This window comes from Wyeomyia smithii, chromosome 3 (genome assembly GCF_029784165.1).
Source record: "Wyeomyia smithii strain HCP4-BCI-WySm-NY-G18 chromosome 3, ASM2978416v1, whole genome shotgun sequence".
Taxonomy (NCBI): Eukaryota; Metazoa; Arthropoda; class Insecta; order Diptera; family Culicidae; genus Wyeomyia; species Wyeomyia smithii.
This window is the reverse complement of record NC_073696.1, coordinates 154,594,377-154,619,000: the sequence shown is the minus strand read 5'-3', so window position 1 is coordinate 154,619,000 and position 24,624 is coordinate 154,594,377. Positions and strand designations below refer to the sequence as shown.

The 24,624-nt window shown below is 39.4% G+C and overlaps 1 protein-coding gene across 4 annotated transcripts in view; it reads left to right on the top strand.

Annotated features, from left to right (window-relative positions):
* LOC129732932 (basement membrane-specific heparan sulfate proteoglycan core protein-like) overlaps positions 1-24,624 on the top strand; it is a 454,358-nt gene that overhangs the window by 309,907 nt on the left and 119,827 nt on the right. For all 4 annotated transcript variants that reach the window (XM_055694405.1, XM_055694406.1, XM_055694403.1 and 1 more), the window contains exons 8-9: positions 19,001-19,709; positions 19,763-19,913. In XM_055694405.1, coding sequence (XP_055550380.1) covers positions 19,001-19,709; positions 19,763-19,913 — 860 coding nt within the window. The remainder of the gene's footprint in view (positions 1-19,000; positions 19,710-19,762; positions 19,914-24,624) is intronic.

The following is a 24,624-nucleotide window of genomic DNA, read 5'->3' as shown; positions in this document are numbered from 1 at the left end:
GATTGCAAGATAAACTTCCGGTTTATGGAAAAACGCCAAAAATGGCCGATTTCCACCCAATATAATAATATAATATATTTAGAATGATACATAGGAGCTAAAATCGACCACAGATACCATTTTGAATTCTAAGATGGCGACTTTCGGTTTCTGAAAAACAGCTGAAGGTGACCAAATACCACCCAATATGGGTATTCCCACGTTTGTTATTATGCACTGAAGCCGCATATCTACTTTAGACAACATTTTGGATTGTAGGATGACGACCTCCGGTATCTGGAACTCAGCTGAAAATGACCAAATACCACCCAATATGAATGTTTCTTTAACCGGAATGACGCTCAGAGGCCAGAAATTGTCTCTAAATGCCATTTTGAAATCAAAAATGACGACTTCCGGTTCCTGAAAAACAGAGAAAAGTGACCAAATACCACGCAATATGGGTTTTTTTCGGAATCGTAATGGAGTAATCGTAACTAGAGCGTGATTTTCCCATTATGGTACATCACAGACGAAGTTACAGTTCGATTACAGTAAAATTCAATAGGGTGTTATGAGGCAGCTAGACTTATTATTTGACACAAATTTTGTGGAAATCGGGTCAGCCATCTCTTAGAAAAGTGAGTGACTTCAAGTAGTCTTCGGAATATGTTCCTTTTCATAGCTGGATTTCACATTTTTAAATATAACAGGCAAAGTAATGGTTTGATTTCAAAACAAATCAATAGGGTCTTATGGGGCAATTAGACCTTCCATTTGACACTGATTTTATGAAAATCGGCCCCGCCACATCTGAGAAACATGAGTGAGATTAAACAGTCTTCAGAACACGTTTCTTTTCATAACTTTTGAACCACAAGTTCAATCTTCATAAAATTCAAAAGTTAGGGGTATTTCAGGTAGCCCGTTCGTTTGAAACCAATTTTTTCAAATCGGTTGTGTAGTTTTCGAGATAATGATGTATCACGATTTTTACATTTTGATACAAAACCTCTAAACTAAAAATCCGATTGCAATAAAATTTAATAGGGTCTTATGGGGCAACAAGACCTTTCATTTGCAATTAATTTCATGAAAATCGGTCCATCCATCTTTGAGAAAAGTGGGTGAGTTCAAGCAGTCTTAGAAACCTGTTTCTTGTCGTAGCCTGATTTCCCATTATTATACATAACGGACAAAGTTAAAGTCCAATAACAATAAAAATCAATAAAGTCTCATGGGGCAACAAGACCTTCTATATGACATTAATTTTGTGAAAATCGGTCCAGCCATCTCTGAGAAAAGTGAGTGAGTTTAAACAGTCTTTGAAACACGTTTCTTTACATAACTTTTGAACCACATGTCCGATCCTTATAAAATTATTTTACTAATGGTTCAACGAGCTCGTTCTTTTGATACCAATTTTGTTCAAATCGGTTGTGTAGTTTCTGAGATAATGATGTTTCGTGATTTTCATATTCTGATACATAACCTCTAAACTAAAAATCCGATTGCAATAAAATTCAATAGGGTCTTATGGGCCAACTAGACCTTTCATTTGCAATTAGTTTCATGAAAATCGGTCCAGCCATCTCTGAGAAAGTTGAGTGAGATTGGGAGACCGTTACATACATACACACACACCCACACCCACACCCACACACACACACACACACACACACACACACACATACACACACACACACACACACACACATACAGAAAATGCTCAGCTCGTCGAACTACGTCGATTGATATACGAGATTCGACCCTTTGGAGCACTTTTATACCTTTGGTTTTTTCAGTGATTGCTATACCTTTCTAGGAGAAAGGCAATAATATGTAAAGTAAACTATACATTGTGACGTGACAATTTGTTCAAAGCATTTGAAAATATTGATTAATGGTTTTCTGTGAGTGGAAACAGTCTGTACTGATAAACTCTGTGTGTGTGTGTGTGTGTGTGTGTGTGTATGTAACGGTCCCCCAATCTCACTCGATTTTCTCAGAAATGGCTGGACCGATTTTAATGCAACTAATTGCAAATGAAAGGTCTAGTTGCCCCATGAGACCCTATTGAATTTTAAACTCACTCACTTTTCTCAGAGATGGCTGGACCGATTTTCACAAAATTAGTGTCATATGGAAGGTCTTGTTGCCCCATGAGACCCTGTCGAATTTTATTGTTATTGGATTTTAACTTTGTCCGTTATGTATAATAATGTGAAATCAGGCTATGACAAGAAACATGTTTCTAAGACTGTTTGAACTCACCCACTTTTCTCAGAGATGGATGGACCGATTTTCACAAAATAAGTTGCGATAGAAAGGTCTAGTTGCCTGATAAAACCCTGTTGAATTTTATTATAATCGGACTGTAACTTTGTCTGTTTTGTATCAAAATGTAAAAGTTATGAAACTCCATTATCTCAGAAACTACACAACCGATTTGAACAAAATAGGTATCAAATGAACGGTTCTATGAAAAAAAAAAAACGTTCAGAAAACTTTATCAAATTCACTCGTTTTGCCAAAGATGGCATCACTGATTTCAACAATCTTAGTTTTAAATTGAAGGTTCAGTTGCTTTATTGGTACCCATTTAATTTGTTTATAACATTGGTTGACAAAATCGGAAAAAATGCTGCTCTAAAGCTCATAATAGTTGCCCTAGAAAGAAAAAAATTCAGAAGAAAAGCTATAATTTTTCATGCTTTCTTATTTTGACCTTTGGGGCAACACTTGTGTTGACCAGCAGTGTTGGAATGATCATGATAAAAAAAAGTTCACTCACCGCTCAATGCAATGAAAAATCGCCAAAGAACTTCGCAAAAGAAGATCATCCAGGATATGCGATCTAAAAGTTCATGAAAACACCATACGAGAATCAGTTTCAGCTGGCATCGTAAAGGATATTTTTGTCTCCACCTCACATGCGAGCGAAACGTACTCGGGATTCGAATCATTCGACCATCGTGTCGCCTTCGTGCTTTTTCTACGTTTGGAATAGGTAGCCCATATCAACGAACGCGCGAACTCATATTGATATTCGGTTTTGATATTTTTCGTTTCACTCAACCGCCCGGCCCGAGCGGCTCGGGTGAGGATTTTGTTAGTAGTTGTTTGAAAGTCTTGCAGATTCGACGTGCATTTACGGCTGTGACAGCAATTGGATGCGAGTTTTTGTGGAATGGATAATAATCGAAACCAATTAAACGGTTTAAAATCGCAAAAGCTGTAGAAAAGAATGATAACTCATGCCATTGAATTGCCGTGAGTTTTATTAACCTTTTTAAGCTGCTGTTGTAATCTACTATATAAAAGTAGGAGGTTATATCCAAGACACGACCGCATAACTGACGTAGAACTACGCACACTATCAACAAATGCATTGTTGTAGGTGTTTCCTTAATGAGTCAAAGTCTACTAATGCTTGCTTTGTGCTGCCTCAACAGTGGGGTAATAAAGACACTGAAAACATGAGCTGTAAAAATTGTTTCATATTCTGTAAATTAGACGGCTGCTACAGATTTAAATTGCTACTATCCAGCACAGATTGCTTCCTTGAGTTGTCAAAAATTATTAACTTTCAATGTCTTGTTTATTTGCCTTGCAAAAGGCATTTTGCTGTTAAAAATTGGATTAGCTGATGGCAATCTTTATGCTGCCCCAACAGTGGGGGAATAATGGCAGTCTGGCGAGGCACGCTGAGAAGAAACGCGCTGCTCCTGAGACGTGGTGACCAACCACAGCGCAAGTGATTTATTTATTTGAAGGCAGCCACAGGTGCAACCCGCTGTTACTTCTGAGTGCTGTATCTGCTTCTACTGCTGTCAACGTTGTGGACGGTCCATCCAGCTCACCTTCCGACTAATGAATGTAGCTAGTTTTCCCAGAAACACTCTTTTATAGCCGAAGGGTGCTACGTAATAGGCCACACCCTTCTGTTCAGTTGTTTAATTCTCTAATATTCTCTAGACGAATTATTCCACAATTCGCATTCGATATTTGTTTCCAGCGAATAAACACCGGTGGTGCTCTCACACACGCAACGGTTTTAACCCGTATTTTATTGCGGTTTGTAACATCAAGCGATTTCGTTTGCTCGTTGTTGCGTGTTGCATCATGTTGCAACTTGGCAGCTGGGAGACGACAAAATTCTGTTAATGCTGATTGAATGAATCGACTTCATATTAGCTCTGCATATTCGAATTAACTGCCTTTGTGAATGCGTTCTAACAGGGCAGTTTGTTATTCAAAATCGGTTATGTTGATCGCAGCCTTTGTGCTGTCCCAACAGTGGGGGTATTAACTAAATAAACTACAACAGAATTTGATTGCTAGGATCCCGCGAAGAATGTTTGCTTGTGTTGATGCTAGGAAGTTTTCACCCTTCAATTACTTGTTTATTTGCCTTGAAAAAAGGCATTTTGCTGTTCAAAATCGGTTGCTGATCGCAACCTTTGTGCTGCCCCAACAGTGGGGGAATTAAGATACACGGACAACATGCACTGAAGCCTTTCCACCTTCTGTAAATTAGACGGCTGCTACAGATTTAAATTGCTACTATCCAGCACAGATTGCTCCCTTGAGTTGTCAAAAATTATTAACTTTCAATGTCTTGTTTATTTGCCTTGCAAAAGCATTTTGCTGTTAAAAATTGGATTAGCTGATGGCAATCTTTATGCTGCCCCAACAGTGGGGGAATAATGGCAGTCTGGCGAGGCACGCTGAGAAGAGCCGCGCTGCTCCTGAGACGTGGTGACCAACCAGAGGGCTAGTGCTGCTGCTGCGGGAGGACGACTGCTGGCTGCAGGCTCTTATATAGGCCAAATAGCATGTTTTCAATTGCAACGTATATGATCCTGTCGACCGTGCTTGGGAAGCAATCATATAACGACCAATCAGAGGACGTAATTTTGGTTTAAACAAGGCTTGACAATTATCAATAGTACAATAGTTTGCATAATCAATCATCAATTTTCTACATTTGGGTGGATGCGTGTATAATTTCCCAAACAATTGCTGCAAAAATGAAGGAAATCGGTTGAAAACAAACCGATTTATAAGCATTTAAAAAGGGACATATTTCGTCCCCTTTTCGGTAATAGTTTTCCTATTTACATCCTTATGTGGTAGGCTAAAGAAAAACGTAGTTCTACGTCAAAAATGGAATTCCGTAACGCTTGATCTTATTGATGTTATTCCCTCCGTCTCCTGGGTGTACAGTCCCCACTATCAATTTAAATCGTTCTAAATCAAAAAAATAAGTGGTGACATGTCTTTTTTCAACATTAAAATGTTTGTTGATGTTCAGAAAATACATTTAAGGAAAAATAAAAAGTATCTGATTACTAAAATTTAAGATTATATTCACAAAACTACGTAAAACATGCAAAATTATGACTTTTTTGGCTGAATTTGTCTTTAAACCAAAATTCAAAGCAATGACATGTGATTATTTTTTCATTAAAAAGTTTGTTAACGCTCAAGATATACATTTGAGGAAAAATAAAAAGTATCTGATTACTAAAACTTGAGATATTATTCACAAAACTACGTAAAATAAGCAAAAATTATGACTTTTTATGCTGAATTTGCCTCTAAATCAAAATTCAAAGCGAAGACATGTGATTATTTTTTTATTAAAAAGTTTTTTTACGTTCAGGATAGACATTTGAGGAAAAGTAAGAAGTATCTGATTACTAAAACTTGAAATATTATTCACAAAACTACGTAAAACATGCAAAATTATGAGTTTTTAGCTGAATTTGCCTCTAAATCAAAATTCAAATATTTTTTAATTGAGTCTCAACTCTAACTAATGCAGCAATGAAGCATAAAAAAATCTTGGCTTCGAAACCTTTGATCCCGAGCATCGCCGAGAGCGTTCAACTAGTAGCATATAAATGCTTTGCTAGAAAAAAACATTTATTCTTTTCATCTGTTTGATAGATAATTAACCCTATTCCAGCGGACAGAAATGACTCTCGAACTTTTATGCACATTTGACACCATTGATTAAGTAATTCCCAGAATAGCATTTTCGAAAAAGCTTCTTAAAAATGAGTCGTGTTTATTCTACCAGTTCACCTCGTTTTGACCTGAAAACAACCTAATTGCTTTCAAAACCTTCTTTTTTCGCTCGATTTTGACCCAGTATTGATCTGGCGTGCTGCCCGAAGTGCATTGTGAAATTTGTCAGCTTCAAGCTTACTAATTTGTCAGTCAAGTTGAACAGCAACTTGACCAGATCGGTACAGCATAAAGCATTGCTGGTCTAAAAATTTGTTTGTAAATCAAAAGTTTGTTCTTTAAACAAAGTTTAGAATTCCTGAGAGGATAAAGACATCTCGTATATTTGATGCACTTGGCTTGTATACTCTCAATGTGCTCTTTGAAAATAAGTTTTTTATCGTAAATTAGTCCCAAGTACTTGTAAGACCAACTTAAAATAACCCCATTCATCTTGACAACGTGATTATTGTTTGGCTTGAGGAAAGAAGCCCTAGGCTTGTGAGGAAAAATTATCATTTGAGTTTTAGAAGCATTGGGAGAGATTTTCCACTTTTGCAAGTAGGAAGAAAAAATATCTGAACTTTTCTGCAATCGACTGCATATGACACGAAGACTTTTTCCTTTTATGGAAATGCTTGTGTCATCGTAGAATAATGACTTTGTGCATCCTGGAGGCAAATCAGGAAGATCTGAAGTGAATATGTTGTACAGGACTGGACCCAAGACTGAACCTTGAGGTACACCTGCTCTGACAGGAAATCTATCAGATTTTGAATTCTGATAGACAACCTGCAGAGTTCGATCAGTAAGATAATTTTTTAAAATTTTGATTAGGAAAATTGGAAAATTAAAAGTTTGCGATTTCGCAATCAAACCTTTATGCCAAACACTGTCGAATGCTTTTTCTATGTCTAAAAGAGCAGCTCCAGTGGAATAACCTTCAGATTTGTTAGCTCGTATCGTATTAGTAACTCTGAGCAATTGATGAGTAGTGGAATGCCCATGGCGAAATCCAAACTGTTCATCTGCAAAAATTGAATTTTCGTTGATGTGTGACATCATTCGGTTAAGAATAATTCTCTCAAACAGTTTACTTATTGAAGAAAGCAAACTGATTGGTCGATAACTTGAAACTTTAGCTGGATTCTTATCCGGTTTTTAAATTGGAGTAATTTTTGCATTTTTCCATAGTTTGGGAAAATATGCATTTTTGAAGCAGCAATTGAAATTCAGGGAGATGTTCGATTAGTATATTAAAGATTCCATCGTCAACAAGTGCTTTCATATTTTTGAAATTTTTAATAATTGATTTTACTTCATTCAAGTTAGTTTCAATTATTTCTGCAGGTAAAAAATTCTGGGAAGAAATTAAATCAAATTGACGTGTGACTTCATTTTCAATTGGTCTCACAAAATTCAAATTTGAGTTATGAGCACTCTCAAACTGCTGAGCAAGTCTTTGAGCCTTTTGTTCATTGGATACAAGAAAACGTTCACCATCTCTTAAAACTGGAATAGGCTTCGAAGGTTTCTTAAGAATCTTCGACAGCTTCCAAAAGAGTTTTGAATATGGTTTCTATTTTTCAACTTTATTCTCAAAATTTTGATTTCTCGGAAGAGTAAATCTATGTTTAATCTCTTTCTGTAAATCTTTATAAATAGTTTTAAAATCAGGGTCACGAGAACGTTGATATTGACGTCTGCGGACATTTTTCAAACGAATTAGAAGTTGAAGATTTTCGTCAATTATTGGTGAATCAAATTTCACTTGAGCCTTTGGAACAGAATAATTCCTGGCATCAACAATTACTCATTTTAACGGTCATTTTCGAACTACCAACATTAGGCGGTAGAATGTTCGATCTACATGTAACCTGTGCATATGTTAAGCGAGTATGCAAAGGAGTAGAAGAAGTGCGAAAATTTTTACTCTCTTTCACAGGACATGTGTCCTTTTTGTGAAAAGAGTCTCCACAAATCAGGCATTTTTGGTCCATGTTACAGAACTTTGAACCATGGCCATAACGTTGGCAAATACGGCATTGGGTGATATGCTTTTCACCTCCGCCATACTTCCTATAAGCTTCCCATTTTACACGCACGCTATATAAAGCATGTGCTTTTTCAAAAAATTTCAAGTTATTAACCTCACTACGGTTAAAATGAATTAAATAATTAACAAGGGAAATTCCAGTTCGCTGACTGTGTTCGCCTCGTGATTTTTGTTTCATTAGAATTACTTGGGTAGGGGCTATGTCAAGTAATTCTGTTAAAGTAAGTTTGATCTCATCAACGGTTTGATCGTTGGTGAGACCTTTCAATACGACCTTGAACCACTTGGCGCTCTTAGTGTCATATGTAAAAAATTTATACATCTTTTCAGTTAAATACTAGATAAGACGATTACGACCCTTAATAGAGTCGGCTAATAAGCGGCATTCGTCTCTACGACCAATTTGATAGGTAACTTTAACGTCAGAAACAAACGTTGAAAGTTCCTTTTTCAAAATATTGAATTCAGAAGAAATAGTTACCACAATAGGTGGAACTTTCTCCTTTTTTAAAAATTTTATATTTTGTATTGTTTCATTACTAATAACTTCCATTTCACCAGCTTCTTTCTCAGGCAAAATATCAAAAGGATTGTCACTACAGACACTTGAAGTGTCAGAAAGAGATGCCTCTCTTTTCCTCCCCGCAGCGATGCGTGGTTTCTTTTTTCGTCCTGCCATTTCAGGTGATACGAGAAAAGTTAAAACAAATGTTAAACTCAAAAGTAGCTAGTCTTGAGAAAGACTGATGGCAAATAACTTTCTTTAAAAGACACACTGACAAAGCACAAACTTTGAAGCTATAGGCAGTCAAAGACCAGTCCACAAGCAACCGAAAACACGTCTGATCTGTAGGACAGTTCAAGACGCACTGACTGATCACTTTTTTGTACTTTACAACCTTCAAAAGGGCATTACTCAAAAATGTACCGTACGATGATTTTGAAAATAAAGAATAAATCATAAAGAATCGAATGGTGTACTCAGATTCTATGGTGCATTTTGTTTCATAAAAACAGTCTGTGGGAGCAGCGTGATATTTCACTATTTCTAGGTAAACATTTCAAAAGGTCCTATCTGCTTCCATCGTTTTTACGGAGCGTCCTTTCATTTTGGTAATGGCTCAACTTTGGTAACTCTCTCAAGCGTGGTTGTCGTTCAGAAGGTTAGAGGGATCCCTCCGCTACCAAGTGGTGCAAATAGCGTGTTATAAAAGGTGTTTAATAAGTTGTAGTGATTGAATGAAAGTGATCGATCAGAAAATCGATCAATGCAGCTAGGACCTTTTGAAATGTTTCTCTAAATTTGTAAATTACTAAAACGATCATCATGAAAATTTATATACAGTTGTTTTTGAGTATTTGATGTGATTTGGGGACATAACTGTGTCATTAGAGGCTTTGCTATATCTCAGTGGCGTAGTTAAGAAGAAGTTTCAGAAAATTATCAAATACCACCCATTATGGTTATTTTAGAAACCAAAATGATACCAAGAGGCCGAAAATCGAACTTAGACACTATTTTTGAAATCCAAAATGGCGATTTCCGGTTTCTAGCTTATTTTACTTTACTTTTAAGGCGACATACCGATTATCGATCCAGTGCCAAATCCAGAATACGTCGCCATGTCCCTCGGTCTTGGGCTGCTATCCTCCAATCGCCCCTAACACCTATTTCGCGTGCATCCTCGTCGACAGCATACATCCAACGAGTGCGGGGTCTACCTCGAAGTCGACGACCTCTATCGGGATTCCTGCTAAATATAGCCTTCGCTTGACGCTCATCCGGCATTCTCGCTACATGCCCAGCCCACTGAAGCCTGCCGTGTTTTATCCGCTTGACTATATCCGCCGATTTGTATGCCTGGTACACTGCATGGTTCATGCGTCTGCGCCAAACACCATTTTCTAGTTTGCCGCCAAGGATTGAACGCAAAATCCTACGCTCAAAAACACCAAGAGCTCGCCGATCAGCCTCTTTCAGCGTCTATGATTCATGGCCGTAGAGAGCCACCGGAAGAATCAGTGTTCTATAGAGTGCAAGTTTGGTACGGATTTGCAGACTGCGGGACCTTAGCTGGTTACGTAATCCGTAAAAGGCCCTGTTTGCGGCTGCTATCCGCCTCTTTATCTCACGGCTAACCTCGTTGTCACATGTCACTAATGTTCCCAGGTAAATACATTCGTCGACTACTTCAAATGTTTCCCCATCTAGCCCATCTAGCATTGGTACTCGCCAACAAAGGTCTCCTGCAACGGCCTCAGTCTGTGGAACAGGATGCGGGAGAGAATTTTGTACACAGTATTGAGAAGAGTTATGCCCCGATAATTGCTACAGTCCAGGCGATGGCCTTTTTTGTAGATCGGGCATATGAGACCCTCCAACCAGTCCGAGGGCAATTCTCCATCAGACCACACTCTCAGCATGATCCGATGGATGGCACGATACAGCTGTTCGCTCCCGACTTTGAAGAGTTCGGCGGGAATGCCGTCCTTCCCGGCTGCCTTGCAGTTTCTCAGCGCTTTCACTGCTTTCTTCACCTCGTCCATGGATGGTGGATCCACAGCTTGACCATCATTCTCAATAGTCATCCTGCTCCTTTCGACTCCACTGTTTCCCTCACCGTTCAACAGCACACTGAAGTGTTCCTTCCAACGCCTGGCCACCTCTGTTTTATTGGTTATCAGGTTCCCCTCCCTATCGTTGCACATGACAGGGGCTGACACGTTTCGATTCCTGATTCCGTTGACCTTCTTGTAGAAGCTCCTCGCATCGTGCCTGGAGAAGCAATCTTCCGCCTCCGCAAGAATACGCTCCCAATGCTGTCGTTTCTTCCGGCGATGGAGTCTCTTTTCAGCGGCTCTTGCATCTCGATATCTACCCATGCTCTGACGAGACACAGCCGTGGCCAACATGTGACCCCTGGCGCGGTTCTTCTCTTCCGTCACTCGCTGGCACTCAGCGTCAAACCACTCATTGGGCGCAGCTGCCGCAGTTGTACCCAACACTTCTCGCGCTGTAGTGCTGATCGAACTGTGGATGTGCCTCCACTGTTCATTCAGGTTCCCCCCTGCAGCCACTCCTTCAGTTGATGGCCACTGGATGTTCAACTACATCCTCCTCGTTGCCTTGGATTTCAGCACGTTGGACAGCCGGGCGCGGATTTTGGCTACTACGAGATAGTGATCCGAGTCAACGTTCGGTCCTCTGAACGACCTCACGTCTGTAACGTCTGAAAAGTGCCGTCCATCAATCAGAACGTGGTCAATTTGAGAGCGAAGCTCTCCATTCGGGTGCATCCAGGTGTGCTTACGTATGTTGCGGCGTGCAAAATAAGTGCTACATAAAGCCATCCCCCTAGCTGCAGCGAAATTAACAAGCCTCAGGCCATTGTCGTTCGTAGTAGAGTGGAAGCTTTCCCTACCAGTTACGGGGCAGAAGAAGTCTTCCTGCCCGACCTGTGCATTTGCATCTCCGATGACAATCTTTATATCGTGTCCTGGGCACTCATTGTATGTCTTTTCCAGGAGCTCATAGAACTCCTCCTTTTCGTCATCGGGTTTCTCGTTGGTCGGTGCGTACACAATTATTAGGCTGTAGTTGAAGAATTTGCCCTTAATTCTCAACACGCATATACGGTCACTGATTGGCCTCCATCTAATGACACGCTTCATCTGTTTTCCAATTAGCACGAAACCGACTCCTCTTTCTGCTTTCACGCCGCCGATGTGGTACCTAAATGAAGTGTCCGCAATAGGATCTACTGCTCGGAATTCGCGTTCTCCCGGTTTCGGCCACCGCACCTCTTGGATAGCTGTAACCTCCAAATTCACCTTCCGCAGCTCTCTAGCCAGGATACTTGCGCGTGCCGGTTCGAGTAGAGTCCTTACATTCCGAGTACCGAGTTTCCAATAATCATTGTCCTTTTTCGTTCGCCTAGGTCCATGCCGATTATTCCGTTCCGTATTTATATCTGGATTGTTCGTAGTATTTAATATTCAGTATGCTGCCTTACTAGGGCTGCGATACCTAGTCTCGCGAAGGGGCTGCCGTCTTTGAGACACCGCGTTTCATGATTCAGCCGCCCGCTCCAGATCAGACGCTGTTGTACGCCGCCCCTAACATGGGGAAACAGCCACGTACGTTCCCCCTTTCCAGTCAGGTCAAGTTTCACCGGGGTTGGTTACCCGATATCCGCTAAGGTTACTCGTATCCCGGTTGGCACCACGTGGAGGTTGGGATAGGAGTTGCTGGACAGAGGTGAATGACCACAATAGGATCTCAAGTGACACGTGTCCAACCATTCGCCAACCTCCGGTTTCTAGCAAGCAGCTTGAAATGACCGAATAGCACCCAATAAGGGTATTTTTGGAATCGAGATAATGCCCAGAGACCTTAAATCAACTTTAGACACCTTTTTGAAATCCTAGACGAAAATGACAAAATACCGTCCTCCGACGCCATTTTGAAATTCGAAGTAGCAACTTCAAGTTGCTCACAAACAGCCAAAAGTAGTCATTCCAGAACCGAGATGAAATACAGGATGACGACTCCCAGTTACTGAAAATGACCAAATACTAAATTGTATGGTTATTTTGAAGAACGAAGTAATAGCCATCGGCGAAGATCCGAATTTACAGACCGTTGCTAAATCCAATATGATGATTTCCGGTTTCCGAAAAGCAGCCTGTATTAACCGAACACCCAATATGGATATTTCTGTAATCGCAATGAAACCAAGAGATCTAAAATCAACTCAAGACGCCGTTTTGAAATTCGAAATGGTGGCTTTCGGTTCCTAGAAATCACCAAATACCAGCCAAAATGGCTTTTCCGTAATCGAGATGATGCACATAGGCCAAAAATCAACCACTGACGCCATATTTCAATCCGAAGTGACAACTTCTGGCTATGGAAAAAAGACCAAGAATATTCATTTCGGAATCGAGATGATGCCCGGATACTGGAGAATGAATCCAGATGCCACTTTGAAATCCCGCCTGGTGACTTCCAGCTTTCGGAAAACAGCCTTCAATTGCCAAACACCACCCAATATTGTTGTTTTGGAGATCAAAATGTTGCTAAGAGACCGAAAATCAAATCCAGACGCCATTAGAAAATCCAAAATCCCCCCAATAAGGATATTTCCGTAAATAATATGATACACGGAAGCCAAAACTCGACACCAAATGCCATTTTGATATCCGAAGTGTCAACTTCCGGTTACTGAAAATCAGCCAAAAATTGTTATTCCCGAATCGAGATGATGCTCAGAGACTGTCAATCAAATCCAGACCCAATTTTGTATTCCAAGATGGTGACTTCCGGTTGCTGGAATACAGCAAAAAATGACCAAATACCAAACAGGATGGTTATTTCTAAAATCAAAATGATGTTCAGAGTCCAGAAATCGGTCCCATTCCTTAAATCCAAGGTAGCAACTTTCAGTTTCTGAGGAACAGTCAGAAATGGTCATATAGCATGAATATTTCCAAACCGTAATAATATCTAAGGGCCGGAAATTGACCCCAGATAGAATTTTAAATCTTTACAGGGCCACCACGCAATTTCCAGAGAGTTATTTTATTAGTTTTTGGAGCAAGAAGTTGGCTTTGAACTTATTCTTGGTGATCACTCTCAAATGCAAAAATGCAAGCAATGTAACAAACAGCATTATGTTGAGGTAGTTATCAAAGTGGATGAATAGCCTTTTCAATTGCAAAACAAATACACTTCAGAAATTATTTTGAATCGAAATAACAGATTTCAAATTGTTTACGTTTTGCACCTGGGTCCTTTTGTACGTGTTGCATGGCTGAAGATTAGCACAATACTTCAGCTATTCTTAGCCAATATAACAAACTTAGTATCAGAATGTTCCTTCATGTTTCTTACATTTCACCCATTGCTTTTTTCTCGAATGTACTCATAGGAAATTTTGTTAGGAATTGGAACATTGTAGAAACATCCAAAAAAAATAACATCGAAAAAATCTTAAAAGTCACTGTAATTGTACATAGTTTTACCATAATTTAACTATGTTTCTCATTGTAAATACATCATTTTAACATCATTTTAATCATTGTCCAGAAGAATAAAAAACATTGTTTTTGCCTTTTTTACCATGAAAGAGGGGGGTTGTTATGTATCTTAACAGCATTTTCCAGGCACTTTTCCCATACATTAAGAAGTCACTGACAATGTTTTTCATGGTAAAATTATTGTCGGTGGTAGATTCAACAACAAAAATAACAAGCTTACAGTAAAAGTACCATCTTTTTTATGGTTACAATAAAAAATATTGTTTATTTACTGTTCTCACCACAATATAAATCGTAATTTTTTTCTGGCAGCACTGTAGCCAATATGTGTTGTTAAGTAACGCGCTGTTAAACAAATCGCTAATAGTGGAGTAAACTCGTTTTTATTTCCCCCTGAAGTATTCCCAGTGAAATCCTGAGTACCTGATGTTATATCATACGCGTTATCTTGTTTCGCCGTTCCCGATCATCATCGAAATTGCAGTTGAAAAACCGAGCATCTTGGACTACATTAACCATTGTTGTTTTGCAACGTCGAGCCCGCCGAAAAATACAAACGATAAGTTGCTGTCGCTTGCTTGTGTGTTTACTGCTTGACAAACACAATGTCGTTAAAACATACTCCTCCCGGCAGCGCGGCAAAAACAAACAAGCGCGTACGATCAGATGACGCAATTGATCGCGACGGTGATGATGCCCCGCAGACTCTGACGTTGGAGGCCGTTTTGCAAGCTAAGAACGGCCAATTCGAGAAAACATTAACACGAATGGAAGAGATCAATGCTAATATCAGCGACCAAATCTGCGCGGTGAAAGCGGAGCTGGATGGTAAACTAGAATCGGTGATACACGATATCAACAACTTCAAGGCTGAATGGACCGCACAGCTTAAAACAAATGAAGATGGGCTTTGTAATCTGAGAGAACGAGTGGACGATATCTCGCAGGTAATCGGAAGCCTTGAGAATAGGAATGAATTGATCGTGAGTGGAATCCCGTACATGGAGGCAGAAAATTTGAAAGTGTATTTTAAAGCTATGTGGAAACAAATTGGAATGCAAGAAGATCTCACTCCATCGGTCGACCTACGGCGTTTGGGTCCGGGTTCCCAAAGCGATGGCTTAATAGTGGTGCAGTTTGCGTTACGAAACCATCGAGATGACTTCTACAGCCGCTACCTTAAAAAACGGGACCTGAAATTGTGTCATCTAGGCATCAACTCGCAGCGTCGGATTTACGTGAACGAGAGCTTAACCATCGCTCCACGTAAGCTGAAGGCAGCAGCTCTGCGTTTGAAGAAAGCTGGAAAGTTATCGTCAGTATACACGAGACTGGGTACCGTCATGGTGAAACGCTCTGCTGATCAGCAGTCGGTAGCCATAACTGCCGAACAACAACTTGACCAATTTTCTAGATTAGTACCGTATGTTAAGGTCCACTATTTGTTTTTTGTTTAATGTTCAAAATGTATTGTAATGATTCGAAGATTGTTTTAAATGTAATATCGACAAACGTGTTTATTGTTATTGTTTTACAGCCCCCTAAAAACTGTTTCCCTTATTTTAAATAATGCCACTAATACAAAATCACACCTCAACGAACATTATTGGGGCGGTGTTGAACGCTGCTCTCCCTTTCGGCAAGATAAATGTATGCCATGGGAACGCCCAGAGTTTATGCGCTAAAAAGTCAGCCAAGTTAGACGAAGTAAAGGATCTCCTACGCGATTCCAAAATATCGGTTGCCTGCTTCTCCGAATCATGGCTTTCATCGAGGAATAGTGATCTTAGCATAGCCATCCCGGGTTTTAACGTTGCTAGAAACGACCGTGGCTATCGTCGTGGAGGATGAATTGTAGTTTATTACAAGAAGCACTTACCTTGCACTACGGTTTTCACCACCCAACTGTCAGCGTCATCAGAGGATAAAACGGAATGTTTGGCTGTTGAGTTTCGATTGGGTGACGATAAAATCCTGATCGTCGTTGTATGTAACCCCCCGGAAAATGATTGCTCTTGCTTTCTTAGTGCCAAATTGGCCGATTTTGCTGCCCGTTACGAAAATATCCGGCTTATTGGAGATTTTAACGTCAATTTGTCCCAGCCAAGTAGGAGACAGGCGCAATTCAAATCCATGCTAACAAGCTTCGCCATGTCCTGTATCGGCGAAGAACCCACGTTTTTTTAGAGATGGTTGTTCGCAGCTGGATTTGTTTACAACAAACTGCAGCGATAGAGTTCTGCGTTTTAATCAGGTGGGCTTCCCTGGACTGTCACAACACGACCTCATTTTTGGCTCTCTGGACTTTGATGCGAGGTGTCTTCAAAGGATCGATACGTATCGAGATTATGTTAACTTCAACCCTGCCACACTGCAGAACGCTATCCTTTCCGTTCCCTGCGATACTTTTTTTGCGACTCACGATCCAAACGAGCTGGTCGATTTCTTCAACTCTAATGTAAAGCAAATTCATGATGATTGCATTCCTCTTCGCACAGTCAATGCAAACAAATCAACCAACCCGTGGTACAACAATGAAATTCGGAAAGTTATGCTAGAACGTGATTTAGCGTACGCAGACTGGATCAGAGCACCAATAGAAACTAAGGATGAAGCACGTCAACGGTATATCGTCCTGAGAAATAACACAAATACGATAGGATCGACGGCAAAAACGCGCCATTTTAACCGTCTTTTGGATGATCAAATCCCGTCAGACGTCCTTTGGAAGCGACTGAAAAGTATTGGAGTGGGTAAAAATAAATCGTCAACTGTGTGTGAGTTCCATCCTGATGAAGTGAATCGCACATTTTTGTCGAGCTACATCCAGAGCGATAGTTACAGTGAGTGGAGAAGATCGATGCCAGACTCGCCTTAAAGTTTCTCCTTCCGTCCAGTAGAGCCATGGGAAGTGGTGAACGTAATATGTAGCATTACCTCAAATGCAACCGGTCTGGATGGCTTGCCGATTAAATTCATGAAAATAATCCTGCCCTTAGTTGTCCAACAAATTACATATATGTTTAACCGCATCCTTGAGACATCATCCTTTTCATCTTGCTGGAAGCAGGCCAAGATTATTCCACTACGCAAGAAACCGCACTTGAGTGCTCTGTCAAATCTCAGGCCTATCAGCATTATATGTGCCCTATCAAAGGCATTCGAAAAATTGCTGAAGCAGCAGATGTCATCATTTATTACGGAGAATAACCTGCTATCAGATCATCAGGCTGGTTTTCGTAAAGGGCAAAGCATACAAACAGCAGCGGTTCGTGTTTACGATGATCTAGCAAAAACGCTCGACAAAAAGGGTTCAGCCATACTGCTCTTGCTGGACTTATCCAAAGCCTTCGACACAATCCCCCATCGAAAACTTTGCTCGAAGCTGAAAACTCAGTTCAACTTCGCCGTTTCTGGTGTTAATTTAATCGAGTCATATCTGACAGAACGTGCTCAAACTGTATTTTGTGGGGATCAACGGTCCGAAGTAGGCTTCCCAATTTCCGGTGTTCCTCAAGGTTCGGTGCTTGGACCTCAACTTTTTTGTTGTCACGTCAACGATTTACCTTCCGTGCTTAAGTACTGCTCCATACAGATGTATGCAGATGACGTTCAGCTGTATGTCCGTGGCCTTGGTCCCTGTTCCCGCGAAATTATTAGGATGATGAATAGTGATCTTGCAAGAATTTTTGAATGGTCCCAACGAAACCAGCTATTCGTTTAGCAATCAAAAAACAAAGCAATGTTCCTGAAGTGTCGTCGCAGAAACGCTGCTTCAACAAATCTACTATCCCCTGTTATAATGGATGGACAAGTTATTGAGTGGACGGAGAATGCCAAAAATCTTGGGCTCATTTTCCAGGCGGACCTGCAATGGGATAGCCTGATAAATCAGCAATGTGGAAAAATCTACGCTAGCCTACGATCACTCTACGGCTCTGCCTCCGTTACCTCCAGAGCCACACGCCTAAAGTTATTTAAAACATTGATGCTACCACACTTCATGTTCGGTGAATTACTTCACGTTAGACCAAGTGCAGGCTCCATGGATAGGCTACGAGTCGCACTGAATTCCTGTGTACGTTTTGTTTACGGGTTAAAACGTTACGCACACGTAAGCCAGTTTCAGAAATCCCTGATTGGATGTCCGCTGGAGAATTTCTACAGATACCGCTCATGTGTATTCATACGCATACTGATCAGACAGCATTCCCCAACATTAATGTTTGAGAAGCTTTTACCACTTCAAGGACGTCGCTTGCAGAACCTGTTGATTCCTCCCAACAACTCGACTTGCTACTCCAATTCACTGTTTGTTAGAGGTGTGATTAACTACAACTTGATACCTTCTGCTATTAAACGATCAACTTCTGAAACAGTTTTTTTTCGAGTATTGGAACCGTAATTAGTGTAAGCAGCTTAGATAATTGTTTTGATTATGTTTATATTGTGAGACGTTAAGAAACCCGCAGGTAGTAAATTAAAAAGGTTCGCCTTTACGCTACCAGGTAAAGAAATAAATAATAATAATAATAATAATAAAAAATTTTTTTAGGGATAATTCAGGAAAAAATATTTTTGGGCAGAATACATACAGTCTTTTATATATATGGTAATATTAATATTTGTTTGATATTATGTATATTTGAGAGATATGCGGCTATTGTCGTAAACTTAATGGCGCAGCAATGCGGGCCGGGAATCCGCTAGTAGATATAATAAAGAAGAAGATGGAATAAGAAGATTGAATTTTTGATTCAGAAGTTAAAATATGGTATTTAATATTGGATTGACATCCTCCAGAATTTTCATGTTACGCAAACAGTTTGAATCTAGATTTCTTATTGATTGGGTATTCATATAGAAAACCGTACTAATTTTTATTCTAATTTTATAATTATCTTCCAACAGCTTGAAATATCTGATAACGCTATCAACATGATAGATGATGTGAAAGATTCAGCAAATATATACAATTGTGGCTACCAGCAAAACTTTGTAGATGAGTTTCACAAGTTGAAAGAAAATAACGAAATTGATCCATGCAAAGCAGGTTACAGTGGTTCCAACTGCGATATCATAACAAACGTTTGTTTAGCACAGAAGCCGTGCCAAAATGGAGGGCGCTGTAATATAAAAACTATTGGCGTTCAATATAGTTGCGAGTGCTACTCGGGATTCCTTGGACGTAACTGTGAGTATGTTTATGCAACCAATATAGGGTCACAGTTTACAGGGAATAGTTTTCTTGAATTGAATCCCAAATCACTTGTGGATGGTTACAACCAATATGAAACTAAGCTGGCTGTAATGATCAGCACCAAGAGTTATAACGGAATGATATTATGGTATGGACAAAGAAACGAGGATAACTTTTCTGGAAACGATTATATATCATTATCTGTTCAAGAAGGGTTTTTAGAATTTGGAATGCGATTGGATGGCGAAGAATCTATATTACGTAATAACGATGTTTTTGTCGCTGATGGTGAACAACATATAGCTGTAATAACGCGTGAAGCTAATCGTAACAGGCTAGAAGTGGATCATTTTCCCTCTCATGGCGAAACTCGGCCAACTGGAAAGCAAGAAATATACCTCCCGGGAAATATATACATCGGTGAGTTTTCTTCATGTGAAAAAAGACAAGTATTGATCATTGTTTTGATGTAGGAGGAGCCCCCGATTTAAACCGATTTACTGGTGATCGCTTCAATGAAAACTTTAACGGATGTGTTTACATCATAGAAAATCTCAATACATCCAGAGCCGTAGCACTCCAAAATTATGCTATCCGCACAACAAATGTCGATATTTGTGACGAGTAAGTATATTGGTAAAATGTTTATAATAATACCTAAATTATTTATTCAAAAGAATGGTAGATATGTTTGTACAGATAGAAATAAAAAATAACTCTACTTTAACATGAAAATTTTCGGCATACTGTATTCTTGTGTCTTTGTTTGACAAAAAAAAAAAAACAAATCACACATTTGTTTGAAAAAAAAAAAAATAATCCACCACAAGCGAGCTACCTAGAATAAGAAAAATAAATTGCCAGGACATCAAAATATATCCTGGTTCTTGAAAGATAAACTAATACCACAGACAAACAGACGTGCCTCTCCGAAGAAAAATCCTCAAAAATCTTCGACCTTATTCAAAACGTTTCACTCATGCGCCACCATATGAGCTTATTGCCTACTAAATTGTTCTCGTAAAACGGTTTTTGTCTTTGATAATTTATATGCACGCTTGCCTACAGCAACACTAACGGCATTATTGCCCACTAAGCAAAATTTCAAAATAATCGTTATTTTTCTGGTCGATGAAATCGTCATCGTGTGGCACGTCTGTTTGTCTGTGCTGATACCATATGGCATCTTTGGGCGCACTAGTGTGCAGTTTTTTATTCATTCAAATTAGTTCATAAGGAATGTGAATTTTCAGGAATAGAGGCTACCATTATACTTTTTGCATTTAATGCGAGTTTGAGCCGCATACATCAGAAAATGGTCTGTTCGGTCAAGCGTACATTGTTCTTTTTTTGTAAGATTTAGACCACTGCGACCATTGTATAGACCTTTTGTGGTAGTACATTGTTCTTAGGCTTGTAGCGGTGATTTTGGCATAAGCCCATAATGCTTGCAATACCAAACAGCCAACTCACGCAACATTCTGATGCGAATCCGGTGAATAAAATGTCATTATCACCATTATCTTCTCCACTCACGTTACCATAAAACCATCCACATTTTGTGCTTAATATTCATCTTCATCCAAAATTAGCTCGTCGAGATAGTCCAATGCCTCTTGCAATGTGAGAATGCGCATCAGTGCGTCTTGAGCTGCCCGACAGGTCAGATGTTTTTTTAGGTTGCTTGTGGACTGGTCTCTGTCTGCCTGTAGCTTCAAAGTGTGTGTTTTGTCAATGCGTCTTTTAAAAACAACCTGAAAGTTAATTTACATCAGTCTTCCTCAAGACTACCTATTTGCAATTTGATTTTATTTCTTAACTTTTTTGTATCACCTGAAATGGCAGAGCGAAAAGAGAAACGGGAAAAGAAAGACATCTGTTTCTGACACTAGCGTATGCAGTGAGGATTTATTTGATATTCTGCTGAGCAAAAAGCCGGCGAAATTCAAATGTTCGAAAATAAAACCATTCAAAATTAAATTTCTTTGAAATAGGAAAAAGTTCCACCTATTTTGGTATCTATTTCTTTTGAATATTAAATTTCTAAAAGAGAACTTTCAACATTTGTGACCGACGTTGAAGTTGCCTATCAAATTGACCGAAAAGGCGGATGCTGCTTATTGGCCCAAACATTGAGATATTAAAATCGTCCTATTCAGTATTTAACTTGAAAGATGTATAAATTTTTTACATACGAAACTAAGAGCGCCAAGCCGTTCAAGTCCGTATCAAAAGGTCTCACTAACGATCAAACCGTTGAAGAGATTTAATTTACTTTAACAGAATAACTTGGCATAGCCCCTACCCAAGTAATTCTAATGAAACATAAATCACTAGGCGAAAACAGTCAGCGAACTGGAATTTCCCTTGTTAATTATTTAATTTTATTTTAACCGCACTGAGGTTAACAATTTGAATTTTTTTTAAAAAGCGCATGCTATCTATAATGTGCGAGTAAAGTGGGAGTTGTATAGAAAATTTGGCGGAGGTTAAAAGCATATTACCCAATGCCGTATTTGGCAACGAGATGGCATTTCCCTTGTTAATTATTTAATTTTTTTTAACCGCACTGAGGTTAACAATTTGAATTCTTTTGAAAAAGCGCATGCTATCTATAATGTGCGGGTAAAGTGGGAGTTGTATAGAAAATTTGGCGGAGGCAAAAAGCATATTACCCAATGCCTCATTTGTGAGAACTCTTCTCCCAAAAGGACACATATCCCATGAAAGATAGTAAAAATTTTCGCTGTGCCAATTGTAACGGCAACCATATGCCGTATTATTACGAATACCCAGTCCGTTCAGCTATTGGTAAGGGAAGGCAAATTAAACAAAATTTAGTATCACAATCAACCAAACTTCAAAACATATTGCTAATTTTCCGATTGTACCGCCCAATTTTTCTACTCCTTTGCATACCGGTCTATCATATGCACAGGTAACATGTAGTTTAAACGTAACGCCGGCACATCCTGGTACTTCGAAAATGACCCTACAGCTGGGTAAACAAAAAACAGTGGAAAAGAATACATGGATTACCCCAGCTCATGTTATTACTGAAAATATTTTTTTCTAAATTAACTGTCTAGGACCTGCTACGGCAGGTAAACTTTCTGTTCTATAACAGGCAATGTTCGATCTTATGAACGCCATGTTGCAGGCAAATTCCATGTTTGAAGCAATTCAAATTGGAACAAATTTTATCCTCAATATCACGGAAGGAGTGTTCACTTTTTAAAAAAGCTATGCATACACGATTGGAGTTGCTGAACAGAACTGAACTTTATTGCTTCAATTAATTTTCGCAATCCCACGATCGTACCTAAAAAATGCTAACCTAGCAATACTTCAATACCTGGCTGATACGCTGACTGCTGCAGAAAAGGTGCCTTGTGCACTGGGTCGCGACATCGGTCCGGTGCAGGTGCAGGCCTTCGTCGTAACTACTCTCCCCCTAGTGTTGAGCCTCCTGGTTCGACGGTCAAATTCAAGGTTGATAAATCGAGTTGGTTGGCTATTTTGGTCATCCTTTGGATGGTTAGTCTGAGATTCATTAATGATTACTGTGGTGGCATGTCGTCTGATCTCGAATAAGACGTAAAAGATAAACAAAAGATTTATGGTGAATGAGGATGAAAATCCTTGTCCAATGATGTGTTGATGAAGTCGTTGATGAAGTGGTTTTCTAAATGTTTCAGGTTTCTGTGGTGTAGCTTCTTCTGCGTGTGGATATCTGCGGGGTATTCAATCTTCTTTTGAGCTATTTGTAATCCTAGAGTAAATAAATATATCGGTTGCTGTACTGTTTCAATCACTTCATTTGTGAATGAGATTGTTATTGAGCAATTTTCGTAGGTGATCAAATATGAACCTAATAGGTACCGGTCGAAAATTCCGCAAGTATTATGTAGAGTGTCATTCACTTAGTTTAACAACAGCGTGGTTGCACTCCTTACTGTGACTGTTTCGTAGTGTAATATTCGTTCAAAATTACATCTACCATTTTGTCCGGTTAAGATATGGAAAATGCAAACGTCTTCTGTAATGTTCTCAAGGTCGGATAAATTGCATAAGCTTCAGTTGCTTAGTTACTTACGATAGTTGGCTTTTAGGAAAAGCTTACCATTTCCGTAGAGGTGTCGGCTGCCATCCAACTTGATTCGTTTTGAGTCGGTTATTACGGGCTCAATGTTCAGCTGTTGATACGTTTGGTTTCCGAAATGTGGGATAATAATAATGCAGAGAAGAATTCGTTCCAATAGTGGTGGTTGCGAACCCAAGTGTATCATCCAAAAATATAGAGGAGATGTTCTGGCTGCTAAAAATATGATTAATAAACTAGCTTTCGTTCGAACTAAGCTTTCTACTATTTGGTAATTGAAATATTGCCAATAAGATTTAATTCTGAATCGCGCCTATCTCCTCGTTAAATACATATAAATTCAATACAATGTTTAAAATGTCATGTTGTTTATCTATTGCTGTAGCCGTTCTGTTTTCTGTAGTTATCAACTAAATTAATCGTTTCTGTAATGTTGTTTATACCATGATATAACTCGTCGTTTATAGAAATTTGCTTATTGTTATTCAAAGTGAATTTGCCAATGTCGTCGTTTATGATTTTTGAATCGTCGGCGTCTGGCGAGCCGGACATCCATTTCCATGCTCGTCCTAGTGCGTCCCACCTCTTGGATCGTACGCGTGTACGTCGAATGTGTTCAAGTTTTGTCTCTAAGTCAGAGGCTTTCCGTCTAAGTATTGAGATGATTTCCTTGTCGTCATCTGTGTCATCTGTGAGAATAGTGTCGATTAAATGTTTTGCACGGTTTGGCTTATCTTGGTAACGTCTACCTTGTGTATAACTTTGTTGTATCCCTGAATTATTTTACAATTATCTATGTGAACGATGGCTAAATGCTCTTGCTGTACGTTACGGATAATTAAGGAGGCAAATCCTGTCTGGGCACTGCAAGTGAACGTAAATTAACATTTTTGTGCTTGTGTTTTTTGCCATTCTCCTAGAAAGGTATAGCAATCACTTGCGAAACCGAAGGTATAAAAGTGCTCCAAAGGGCCGGATGGCATATATCACTCGACTCAGCTCGACGAGCTCAGCATTTTCTGTATGTGTGTGTGTATGTGTGTGTGTAAGTGCAGATTTTTATTCTCACTCACTTTTCTCAGAGATGGCTGGACCGATTTTTAAGAAATTAATTGAAAATAAAAGGTCTAGTTGCCTCATAAGACCCTATTCAATTTCATTGTAATCGGATTTTTATTTTAGAGGTTGTGTATCAAAATGTAAAAACCATGAAACATTATCTCAAAAACTACA